Here is a 12,754-nt window from a genome sequence, read left to right as displayed (position 1 = left end):
ATTTCCTGGTGTTTCTCCCTTCCTGGAATCCACAGACATCCATGCACAACTCTTGTGAGGTGGGGAAGAATTATCATCTCTGTTTTACTGATGGGGAACAGATGCTGAAAAGAGTTAAGTGATGTACCAGAGCTGGGATTTGAATACCAGGACTGTAGCTCTGTAGCTACCAGGTTCTGCCAACCACAAGGCAAGATTTCCAGCACCCCCAAGCCTAGGTGAAACCTTTTCCAAATTCAGAGCCACTCATATATATAGACAGACACACACACACACACACACCACAACAGAGGGGTCATTTTCAAATTATTTATTAGGAATTTAAAACTGAAATCTAGAAAAAGGGTTACAGGTGTGGCGAGAACAAACACTGGAGTATAATAACTTAAAGCTATGTTTTGAAGTCAGTATTTCTTTTTAAAAAAATGCCCACCCTCAAACTGAAACCCCAGCCTCTGGGCAGCAGCAGCACTGGCTGGAGAGTGAATCACAGCCCAGTGGCAATACAGTGGAGCTGGGAGGTGTGTGGAAGGGGGCACAGAAGCAGCTCGGCGCATGTACCAAGAGGGAGGAAAGCACTGTCTGCAGACCCAAATTTAAGTATACAGAATAAAAATAAACCCAATAAAATTCAGCTCTTCTTTCATTAGGAAATATTAAAAAAACAAAAACAAAAACCACACAGACTCTTGCCTTGGTAACAAAAATTATTGCTTTGTGTTTTCAGTACTAACCCATTAAAGTACCTCTTACTAAACAGAACTCTCCAAAAGTATTGCTGGGTCAGGCACGGCCCATGCTGCTGGCCTCGGAGCTAGCCACAAGGCTGCAAGGAAAGCGGGAAATGGAAGGGGGAAAAGGGGTCCATGTGGATACTATTGTTAGGCCCTAGAAAAATAGGCCTAGTGCAGTTATGCTAAAGCAAATGTAACAAAGATTTCTGGGTAGTCCCTGGGCAGAACTGGAGATAGGTTCAGTCAGGGATGCACCCTACACACTTGCTCAAGTTGCAAAATGAGATAAGTAAGAAGCTGCATTTTTGTACCTGCTGTGATGAGGAACAGCTTGTTTTGAGAACTGATAAGGAGACTCCCTGTTTCTGCTCTCCCCGTTTGTTCCAAACTCCCTGTTTATGTTCTCCTTTGGCCATAACAAACTGTCTCCTTGTTGCCCAGTACCTGTCTTTTGGGCTGATAAGAAATTGCTGATGCATTATGAATTGCTTAAAGCCATGATGTATAGTTGACCAGGTGTGCATGGATACTAAAAGTTTCTAACCGATAAAGGGGGGTGGGTCGCTTGGGCAAATAGTCTATGACGCGACGGAACTGTCTATATAAGCCTACCCGTTAATGAAATCGTGGCTGGTTCTCTTTGGAGACTGGCCAATCTCTAGTGTAAGTGCGCACTATTCAATAAAGAGCTTGTGATTGGATCTTGCTGATGTTGCCTGTCTCTTTGCGGTCAGACAACGAACAGAGGCCGTCCGGGTTCGAATCCCCGACACTATAGACCAGGGCTACTCAACACGCGGTCTGCGGCCCGTTTGTTTGTGGCCCGCGGTGCAGTTTAGGTTTATGTGGAGCTCAATACGCGGCCCGCGGGTGGGAGCCAAAACAAAAAAGGAGTCAATATAATGGTCTTCTGTTGAGATGCATTTTAGTAGTTAAATTCCTGGACTGTCATTGCTCATGAAAAGTGCTGTCATATGGGTAGAAATCGGGGAAATGTTGCATTTCATTAATATCAGCAGAACTGACGGAAATGGGGCCTGTGTGTTGTGTAGTCCTGCCTTAATCTTTGTATTCATGCCTGTCAGTGTGAGAGAAGCTATTTGCATATACATACAGCCACACTTAAGTTGCAGCCCTTGGCATGTGCTGTGAGTGTCATTGTGGCCCCTGGGGCTTCCAAAGTTGAGTAGCCCTGTTATAGCCTCTTCTCCCAATCCTCACTTACTGGGGCTTACTTTGGGCGAAGAGAGGGAATGATTTTTAAAATTTAAGATGAAGCTGCATTATTTCCTTGGGAAAAGTGTTAGGCTGCATCTTAATAAAACACTTAATCACCCCACCCTTAACAAGGTCTTTGGTTCACTTGAAACAAATCCAGACCCAAACATGCCCCTTAAATTCCTCCTTTGAGGCAACCCCACAGCAGAGGCCACTTGTTAACAAGGGCTTGGGCAGCCTCAGGAGAAGGGACCATATAATCAGTTTACAGAACAGAGGACAAACTCCCACAGATTCCAGAACACAGAGGAAAGCAAAATGGAAAGCCGTGATTCTAGAATTCATATGATCCCTGAGAAGCCCTTTTCTCACCTTTCCCCCATAGATCACCACCCCTAGCACTTTTTTCTTCCTAATTAAAAAAAAGACTTTTCCCCACACAATGCTGTGCAATTCAGAGAACAACCACCCCACCATCCCATCCCCCTGACAGTGAGCCCTTCCCAATGCCCTGCCCCCTAGAGGATGATTCCCTTTCCCACCACCTTGACACAAGCAATACTACTTGGAGAGTCAATCCTTTCAAAGTAATGAAGACAGACAGGCAGTAAGTCCTTTGCCTAGCCAAACCAGATGCTGGCACTTAGGGAGCCCACTGGTGGAGTCTGTACATCAAGCAGCTGAAATCAGCTTTAACCGGCTCAGCAAAATAGCCGATGGCTGGTAAGTTTCATTCCCTTCTCCCCCTGATTCATATCAGAGGTCTTAAAATCTTACAGTAAAAGGTGTACAAAAAAGAAAGGAGTCCTGTCACAGTTCTGCTGGAGAATATTGCTCACACTGAGGTGCCAGGTTCAAGAACCTGGAGCTGCTCCTTGGAGTCAGGCTGCAACTAGGTTCACCTCACAATATTTACATATTATACACTAGGAAAAATACAACCCAATGTAAAACTAAATCTAGGAAAACAAAAATACTTTCAGCTGTAAGGGTAGTGTTTTTACTTAGCAAAATATACATTTGTTTTGTTCTGAAACCATGTCCTGCCTTTTCAGATCCTTGGAGCTTCACACATTTGAAAGCCTCACATTTAGAAAACAAAAACTAAAAAATGGTTTCTTTAACAAACAAAAAAAAGTGTCAGTTCTGCTCAGCCTTCTTTCTCTCTCTCTCTTACCTTCAGCACTGCATTCACATTACATACTGTCCTTTAAAAAGGTTGACAACAACAGAATTGAAAAGATTCAAAACAATTTCAAAGCCAAATAAAAATACTAATTAAAAACTACCTAACACGATCACAAAAAGTCAATTTATAAAATGTGTCTACTAGTTCAGGAAAGAGCAAACAATGAAGAGGAGGGTCAACCCACCCCCCAAAAATCTCTCTCTCTATATATACATTTTTTTTCCTGCAGGACAACAGCGTGATGTCATCATGTCCTTTGTGTTGTCCCCCCCCCGCATTCAGAGGGAGAAGTGGTGTCCGTGGGTCAGGGCAGAACAGGAACCCTTCACCATTGGGACTGGGGTGATTTCTCCCCGCCCTTCAAGAGCAAGGCTGGGGCTTGGTGTGGGTGTGGCAGGTGGCAGGGCTCCAGTGGGAGAGGGTCCCAGCCCAGCCTGGTCATTCTCCTGGCCCCTCCTCAAGGGTTACCCTGGGCTCCCTGCTGGCCCCCTGCTCCCCTGCAAGAGGGTCAGGGGACGGTGGCAGCGTCTCATGACACTCTGGGGCCCTGGCAGGAAGCGGCTCCAGCTCCCCGCTCCACCGCCTGCTGCCGGGCTCTGACTCCTGTCCCAGTTCCCAAAACCCTGCACCCCCAGCCTGCTCAGTCATGCCCCCCAAGCTGAGATCCCACATCCCCAGCCTACTCACTTACCACCCTCTTGAGACCTTGCACCCTGAGCCCCCTCACAGACCCCCTCCACTGAGACCCCGCACCCCCAGCCCACTCCTGCTCCCTCCCCCCCAGCCAGACACCTACCCCTAGCCTGCCCCCTCCCCCCTGGCCAGAGACCTACCCGCAGATAGAGGGGGGCTGGCTAGCATAGCGAGCAGGGGGCACAGCCCCCTAGTAAATATTTAAAAAAACCCTACTAGCTAATAAAATAAATAAAGAAGAATCGGTGGGCTGGGGGAGGGAGAAACATAAACCATCAGTGGTTAGGAAGAAAGTGAGATGATCTCTGTGGGTTCAGTCCAGTGTGGTCTGTTCAATGGGAGAGATCAGGTCAGGTCAGCAGGAGCCTGGCAGCCAGCCGGCAGTGTGCAGTTTTATTCAGTAAAAAGGAAACCTTGGCTCATCTCCCAAGGCTCACCAGATCCTCCAGCCCGCTGTCCTTGGTTAGGTCACTGGGGAATCTGCAGGAGACCAGCAGAGGTGGAGGGTACAGGGGTTGGAGATAAACCAACAAACACTAACAACTTATTTTTTGTCTTGTCTGACACAGCCATGGGGGTTACCCAAACTTTCCCCAACACACGATTGTGCTGGCACCTGGGCAGTAGCATGAAGATTGCGCCTGACTGGCAATGAAGTGGAACACAATGCAACTGCCCCTATTTTTAACCTGAGGGTGTGGGCCAAAGGGACAAGCCCCAGCATTGCAATGCAGCCTGGCTTCTTGGGTCAAGGAGCACTGTATGCTAAGACCTGTGGGCTCCCTGCATCAAACTTCTGTATTTAAAGAAGAGGCTAATTACATGCTGCAAACTGAACTCAAGCTATCCCTGGTTGAAGAGAGGCAGTCACACCTTTTCCCTGGAAATATCTGCCCTACTCATTTCAGCCACCAAACTTCTGACACTTTTGAGGCATGCACCAGTATCCTCCAATAGCTTCTCTTCACCCCCTTCTAATGAACACTGCTGGAACTGCACGTAGGGTTTCCCCCTCTCCCACCTGGGTGTGGAAGCCTCTTTTCTCTCCACAGACTGCCTCAATGGAGAGGAAACACCATTCCAGAGATGCAGCACTCTCAGCAGCAGAGAGATTTGCAGAGTTAGTGGCATGCAGGGCAGTGCTAAAGGTGGAAGGGGCATGTCCTTCCAGAGTGCCAGGGAGAGCGCTCACATTGCCTTAGGATTTTGGCCAGTTGTGCATGTCTATTTCCTGTCTCCATCAACTCCCCAATTTCTACCAGGTCTCCATACTATCCCCTCCATTTCCCCCACTCCACACCCTTCCCACCTACTGCTCCCCCTTCTCCCTGCCACCACTGGGCACAGCCACTTATTCTTTTGGCCTCAGAGACCTGGCCTCCTTGCCCTCACCTTCAGATGAAGTCCCTGAATGTCAGCCCAACTAACAGGAAACTCTGTCACTGAATAAAATCCCCTCCTTTGCAGGCTCAGGACAGGCCAGTCCTATAGCTTCACTCCTCTCACACCCCTCCTACACCCTTCTGTTCAAACATCTTACCTCCCGCCTCCTTGGTCGCTAGCTTCAGTGGTACCCATTGGTAAAAGCTGTTGCAATCAAGGGACCCTACAGAGAAAAGGTTCAAATTCCACGATTAGACAAACAAAAGGAAAAGGGTTGAGTTCATGACTGTGATTTGTCCATCCTTCCCTCCCCCCACAGGCCTGACTGGGATGTCAGTCAGCTCCCTGAATGTACTATTCCTAAGGACGCTGCAACCTCCTTTAGGGTATGTCTACACTACAAAGTTAATTCGAACTAACGGACGTTAGTTTGAATTAACTTTGATAGGCGCTACACTAGCGCTCCGCTAGTTCGAATTTGAATCGAACTAGCGGAGCGCTTAGTTCGAACTAGGTAAACCTCATTCTACGAGGACTAACGCCTAGTTCGAACTTACTAGTTCGAATTAAGGGGTGTGTAGCCCCTTAATTCGAACTAGTGGGAGGCTAGCCCTCCCCAGCTTTCCCTGGTGGCCACTCTGGCCAACACCAGGGAAACTCTATTGCCCCCCTCCTGGCCCCGGAGCCCTTAACGGGGCACGGGCTGGCTACAATGCCCGTGCCAGGTGCAAGCCTGCCAGCACCCAGCTAGCAGACCCTGCACCTGGCATGGCTCGAGCCAGCCACCCGATGCCCCCCAGCCCTCCCCCTCTTCCTGGGACCAGGCTGGCGGCTCCCGGGAGCTTGCCCGGGACCGCAAGAGGCGAGCACCCGCCTGGTCTAGTGCAGACATCGTGGACCTCGTCCACGACCTCCGCACTAGGCACAGGAAAGTGGCCGTCTAGGGCAGGAGAGCTGCCAGCCTGGCCACCCAGGAGCAGGTGTGCATGAAAATCAAGGGGGTCCACTGAGACCCCCGACCCTGAGCCCTGAGCTTATAATGGCCGTACTGGGTCAGACCAAAGGTCCATCTAGCCCAGTAGCCTGTCTGCCAACAGCGGCCAACCCTAGGGACCCTGGAGGGGATGGACCAAAGACAGTGACCAAGCCATTTGTCTCGTGCCATCCCTCTCCAGCCTTCCACAAACTTTGGTCAGGGACACCACTCCTACCCCCTGGCTAATACCACTCCATGGACCCAACCTCCATGACTTTATCTCACTTCTCTTTAAACTCTGTTCTAGTTGTAGCCTTCACAGCCTCCTGCATCAAGGAGTTCCACAGGTTGACTATTTGCTTTGTGAAGAACAACTTTCTGTTACTAGTTTGAAGCCTGCTACCCATTCCTTTCCTTTGGTGTCCTCTAGTCCTTCTTTATGGGAACTCATGAAGAACTTTTCTTGATGCACCTTCTCCACCCCACTCATGCTTTTATAGACCTCTATCATATCCCCCCTCCATCTCCTCTTTTCTAAGCTGAAAAGTCCCAGTCTCTTTAGCCTCTCTTCATATAGGACCTGTTCCAAACCCCTGATCATTTTAGTTGCCCTCCCCCTCCCACCCTCTCTCTTCCCCTCTCCCACCTCCTTTTTCCAGTCTCCCCGAGTTTTGTTCAATAAAGAGAGATTCTATTTTTGAACACACGTTTTCTTTATTTTGTTCATCAGGAAGGGGGGCTAGGGAGGGGTAAGTGGAAGGAGGTGAGGGAGGAATGGGGTACGAGCCCCCGATGGGGAGGACTGGGCTGGCTCTGCGGGCTTCTGGGGGTGGAAGCTCTCCTGCAGCCCCCCAATTGCCCCCTCTCCCCAGATGGCAGCCTGCGGCAAGTGCAGCTGGTCTGATGGCCGAGTGGTGTGATGTGCCGAGTGTGGGCACTCAGGGCACTCCAAGCCAAGACTGCTTTGCAAGCGGGGCACCCCTGAGAACTGTCTCTCCGGGGTGGGGCTCGGGTCCCTTTAAGCACAGCCCTCGGCTAGCCTGAGACAGCAGCTCCACACTCTAAGTCCTCATCTGATGCCCTGCCAGCACTGCTTCCGGCCATCCTTAACCTCAGTTCAGGGTTCACTTAATGTGGACATGCTAGTTCGAATTAGCAAAATGCTAATTCGAACTAGTTTTTAGGTCTAGATGCGTTAGTTCGAATTAGCTTAGTTCGAATTAACTAATTCGAACTAAGTTAGTTCGAATTAGCGCTGTAGTGTAGACATACCCTTAGATATCTAACTGGAATCAGGTGGCCCCCATGCCACTGTGTGGAGGGCTCTCAGCACCCTGAGATTTACATGGAGTGATACAGCCCTCACTGTACAGATCTCCCACTCAGTGGAAATATGCACTCACTGGACTGTCTCTTCAGAGCTACCTAATATCCCCCAGCAGAGTCATATGGAATCCCCAGGCCTCTCCCAGCTGTAGTTCCACATTCTATAGGAAAACATGTAGTTAGCAGATGTTTACTCTGCACTCTCCCCCTCCCTGCCCAAACATTTATTATTCCTGGGGATCCATGTGCGTTCTACCCTGGGGAGTTGTGGGTTTCATTCTGACGATGAGGATGGTTGTGGTCTTTCTGAACACTTAGGGGCACGGAGTCCGAACTAGCGGACATTTAAAAATGGCACCCGGCGGAATCCCGGGCTTCATTTGCAACTCGGGTTGATTACATTACCACCCTAGTTTGAATTAGGGTGGTAGTGTAGACATACCCTTAGGGTGATCAGCTGAGTCATGACCAAATGCTGGGAAAGCTGTTTCCACAACTCATGAGTCTCACCCTTGAGGTGCCCGTTCCATCTACCCAGAGAAGTGTAGCTGTCATGACCAGGCTATGATCAGAGTGAGGTAACAAGCCCTTGGGTAGCTTGGACCAATTCTGTGGAGGGCTTGGATGACTGGGACCAAGACCTAGCACTTGACTTGGTGTTCAGTGGGGAAGCAGTGTCGAGAGCACAGAGCTGGGGTGATATGCATGCAGCAGCCTGTTCAGTAAGCCAAGTAGGTTGTTGCATTAGGAACCAATTGGGATTTTTTTAAGCTTAGTGTTTTTAAGCTTACAAACAGTATATTGCAGTAACCAAGCCTTGAGGTTGCCTGCAGCCCTCGTGGTTTGGGTATTCAGAGCTGTAGCAATCACCATCCCAATTTCATGACTGATACACACCTCACCTCCTTCTACTCCCCAACCTCAACAGCTGGTGTGAAACACTCACCCCTAAGCTGTGGCCAAAGCCAGTACTTGGAGCTGGACTTGCAGCACTGATGTAACTGCTAAGCCCTGAATCCTGATTGGCTGCTCCATAAAGCTCTGCCATTGGCCCAGGACTGGTAGTGCCCAGAAACCCACCAGTGCGGCTCACAGTAGAACCTAAGGGAGGAAGCAAAACTATATGGTTAAGATACCAAAAATGCAACCCCGTCCCACCCCCCTCCTGTAGCCCAATGCAAACCTCGGTCAGGTTGCTTCACCAGGTAGGAAAGTGGCAGTTACCTGTCCCTCGCACTACTGCTGCTGCAGCTGTGGCCGCCGCCATTGGTCCATACGCAGTAAGAGGAATTGCTGAAAGAGAAGGAACAGTCATCTCATAGTGGCAACAGGGCAGCTTCCTTAGCAGGCATCTTCAATTCTCTCTGGGAAAGAGAGCTGCCAAAAAGGCGCATTAGCTTGGCATATGTTACCTACTGTACTTGGGGTGGATAAGTGGGAGAAGCGTCATACATGATATGAATTGCATCATGTTATTCCCAGAAGTCATGGATGATGCAATCATAACGAAGCTTGCATCACTCCGCTGAACAAATTGCCCTATATCAGCTCTAGAAATCGTACAGTGTCGTGCTCTCTTATTTGTCAATGTTTGATTTTGCAAAGGGACACATTTCTGTTTAGCCAAAGTGAGCAGAGATGCCTCGTACTTGTGTGAACAGTGCAGATAACTTCTGCTATGTTTGTGGTGAAGTGACTTTTGGGTTAAGAAAGCCTATCACCTTTATTTTGGCTGCAAAATTGGCGATCAGGACAAGAGGTGGGCCCCACACATATGCTGCAACACTTGTGCAACAAATCTTCGCCAGTGGCTGAACAGGAAAAGGAAATCTATGCCTTTTGCAGTGCCAATGATTTGGAGAGAGCCAACAGATCATACCAGCAATTGTTACTTCTGCATGGTGCCTCCAGTTGGGAAAGGTGTGTCAAAGAAGAGAAAGTGGACTGTGCATTATCCAAACATTCCATCAGCTATACGCCCAGTACCCCACGGAGAAGGACTGCCGGTTCCTGATGCACCAGAATCATTCTCACTTGAGTCAGACGAGGAAGAGGAAGAGGATGAAACTTCTGGTCCTGAACCATCAGTGTCACAGGACCCACATTTTCTCCCATCCTCCTCCTCTGAACCACACCTCATAACACAAGGTGAACTGAATGACCTTGTCAGGGATTTGGAACTACCCAAGAGTAAGGCAGAGCTCTTGGGCTCCAGACTACAGCAGTGGAATCTCCTGGCAGGTGATGTTAGGATTTCCATGTTCCGTGACCGTCAAAAGGATCTTGTCCCATTCTTCTTCATGGAAGGTGATCTTGTAGCCTGCAACAACATCGATGGTGTGATGGCAGCCCTCAACATCGTTCACGATCCAGATGAGTGGAGACTGTTCATTGATTCATCGAAGACGAGTCTTAACGCTGTTTTGCTGCATAATGGCAATGTTTTGCCATCGATTCCAGTTGGTCATGCAGTCCATATGAAGGAAACCTATGACAACATGAAACAACTTTTGAGGTGTGTGAGGGGTTCGGGGTGCGATCACCCCCTCTCCGCCCGAGAGGGGGGGTCTGCGGACCCTTTCGTCCTCTTTTGGTCCCTCGTCGGGCCCCGGGTCCCCGCTATGGGGCCCGAGCCCTTGGGTGCGATCACCCCCTCCCAGATGGAAGGGGGGGGTCAGTGAACGCTAAAGTAGTTACCCGTCCTTGCGGGATGGGGCCGGAGCCCCTAGTCCGAGGTCTCCCCCCTCGCGGGGTCCCGACTCGTGCTTTGCTCTCGCTACGGTTTTTAGGAGCGGGATGCTCCTCCTGGAGAGGGAGGGGGACCCGGTCCCACCCTCTCTCCGGGTCCCAGCCCGGGGCCCTAAGCGTCGGGGCCTGCTAGCGCCCCAGCGTGGTGGACGGGGGTCACTCCCTCCGTCACTCCGCTCCGACCCCCAGAACTTACCCTGGCTCGGTAGCTCGGATCCTGGGTCGTCCGGGCAAAGTCGCTGGGGAGAGCTCCCTTGGCCGTGTTCACTCTCGGCTTGGCCGTTCCCTCTGAGTCCGGCGTGGTGGGGTTCGGCCCTCGGCGGAGGAGGGGCTGGTCGACCGCCGGCGGTGATGGCTGTCCCTATGGCCCCGGGGCCAAGGTCTGGCCGACCGCCGGCCTGGGTGGCGCTCGGAGTCCGTCCTCGGTCGGGGGCCGCTCCTCCACCGCTGCGAGAAGGCTGCCCCCAACCGCGCCGGCGGCGAGCCTTTTCAAAACGGCCCACCGCGCCGGCCGCTGCCCGGGGCCCCTCCCCTTCCGGCAGCGCGTTGGCCTCCGCCCCCACCGCACGCCTGTCTCGCTCCACCCCACCCCGCCCCCGCCCCGCGGGGCCTCAAGGGAGGGGCCAACGCTTCCCTGCCAGCGCAGGCGCGGTGGCAGGTGGGCCTGCTAGCTCCTCTGGCAACGCTGGGGGGCTTGGGACCAGCCGCCAGTACCCGGTGGGTGGTGGCTCCGGCCGGCCTCCCGCCGGGGCAGTGACGGCCTGTCACAAGGTGCATAAACTATGACCAACATCAGTGGCAGCTTTGTGGCGATTTGAAGGTTGTTGCTCTCTTGCTTGGTCTGCAGACTGGATACACAAAGTACTGCTGTTTTCTCTGCGAATGGGATAGTCGTGCAAGAGATTCCCACTACATCAAGATAGATTGGCCACTCTGACAGTCATTGGAGCCTGGGAGGAAAAGTGTTCAGCATCCACCACTTGTTGAATCAAGGAAGATTTTGTTACCACCCTTACACATCAGGCTGGGTCTGATGAAGAACTTTGTCAAGGCCATGGTCAAAACACAAGCAGCTTTCAAGTACCTCTGTGGAAAATTTCCAAGGTTAAGTGAAGCTAAGATAAAGGAAGGTGTCTTTGTTGGTCCTCAGATTCGTGAACTTCTTCGAGATGATGCATTTGACCACTTGAAAGTAGGAATAAGAGATCCTCCGGAATAGGGCTTTATTCTGGAGGATCGCGCCAGTCTGGACGCTCTTTTCCGGCTTTTCCCCAAGCCGGAAAAAAAGCGGCGGCCATGTTTATTTAAATCCCGCAGGGGATATTTAAATCCCCCGTGCATTTCCCTATTCCAAAGTTCTAAATTAGCATGGCTATTCCGAAGAAGGGGCCAGTGTAGATGTAGCCATACTGTGCATTCTACAGACCTTTAAAAATGTGGCCATGGAAGGAAGATTCTATGGGAAAAGCAGCACCAAGAATACACAGTACACAAACTCAGAGGTCTGAGGAGCTGGGAGAAAAATTAGGGCTGTGTCTACACTGGGCCACTTATTCCGGAAAATCAGCCGCTTTTCCGGAATAAGCTGCGAGCTGTCTACACTGGCCCTTGAATTTCCGGAATAGCAACGATGCTCTACTGTACAAAATCAGCCGCTATTCCGGAAAAACTATTCTGCTCCCGCTTGGGCATAAGTCCTTATTCCGGAACACTGTTCCGGAAAAGGGCCAGTGTAGACAGCCCAGTAGTCTTTTCCGGAAAAAAGCCCCGATCGCGAAAATGACGATCAGGGCTCTTTTCCGGAAAAGCGCGTCTACATTGGCCACAGATGCTTTTCCGGAAAAAGGGCTTTTCCGGAAAAGCATCTGTGGCCAATGTAGACGCTCTTTTCCGGAAATACTTATAACGAAAACTATTCTGTTTTAAGCATTTCCGGAAATTCATGCCAGTGTAGACGTAGCCTAGGTGTTTATACTTTGGGGAAATAGTCTTTTGACCAGTCCTTACAGAAATCTATCACCCGGCCCCCCATTACACTGTGCTCAACAACCACTACTGAGGAGTGTAGCTGGGAGCTCCACCACACTCAGGGTATGTCTACACTGCAGCATTTTTCTGGAAAACCTATACTTACGTCCACACTGCTATTGCGTTCTTTCGACAGAAAGTCAAAAGAATGGAGGTGTTTTTCCGACAGCGGTAAACCTCTTTCTGTAGGTTTACAGAAGAAGCCTTTTTCTGAAAAAGTTTTTTTGGAAAAAGAAGTGTGTGGACGCAGAAGAGGGAGTTTTTTCGAAAGAAGAGGCCTCCAGGAAATAACACAGGTGCCCTGGTGGCCACTCCATCCATACTAATCACAACTTACATGAGAGATAGCGTCCAATCAATGTGGACGCTATCTTTCGAAAAAGCAGATTGCTTTTTTGTTGCGCTTTTGCTGTGTGGATGCTCTCTTTCAAAATAAGCTTTTCCGGAAGAGCTCTTTCA

At 50.4% G+C, this 12,754-nt stretch overlaps 1 protein-coding gene across 2 annotated transcripts in view; it reads right to left on the bottom strand.

Moving 5' to 3' along the window:
- Positions 1-295: 295 nt before the first annotated feature.
- LOC102456144 (RNA-binding protein Musashi homolog 1-like) overlaps positions 296-12,754 on the bottom strand; it is an 81,409-nt gene continuing 68,950 nt past the window's right edge. For both annotated transcript variants that reach the window (XM_075915708.2, XM_075915709.2), the window contains 4 exons: positions 8,744-8,812; positions 8,466-8,620; positions 5,375-5,440; positions 296-4,314 (listed from right to left, as the gene is read on the bottom strand). In XM_075915708.2, coding sequence (XP_075771823.2) covers positions 5,399-5,440; positions 8,466-8,620; positions 8,744-8,812 — 266 coding nt within the window. In that variant the 3' untranslated portion in view covers positions 296-4,314; positions 5,375-5,398. The remainder of the gene's footprint in view (positions 4,315-5,374; positions 5,441-8,465; positions 8,621-8,743; positions 8,813-12,754) is intronic.

Source organism: Pelodiscus sinensis, chromosome W (genome assembly GCF_052426305.1).
Source record: "Pelodiscus sinensis isolate ZL-2025 chromosome W, ASM5242630v1, whole genome shotgun sequence".
Classification (NCBI taxonomy): domain Eukaryota; kingdom Metazoa; phylum Chordata; order Testudines; family Trionychidae; genus Pelodiscus; species Pelodiscus sinensis.
This window is presented reverse-complemented; position numbering and strand designations above follow the sequence as displayed.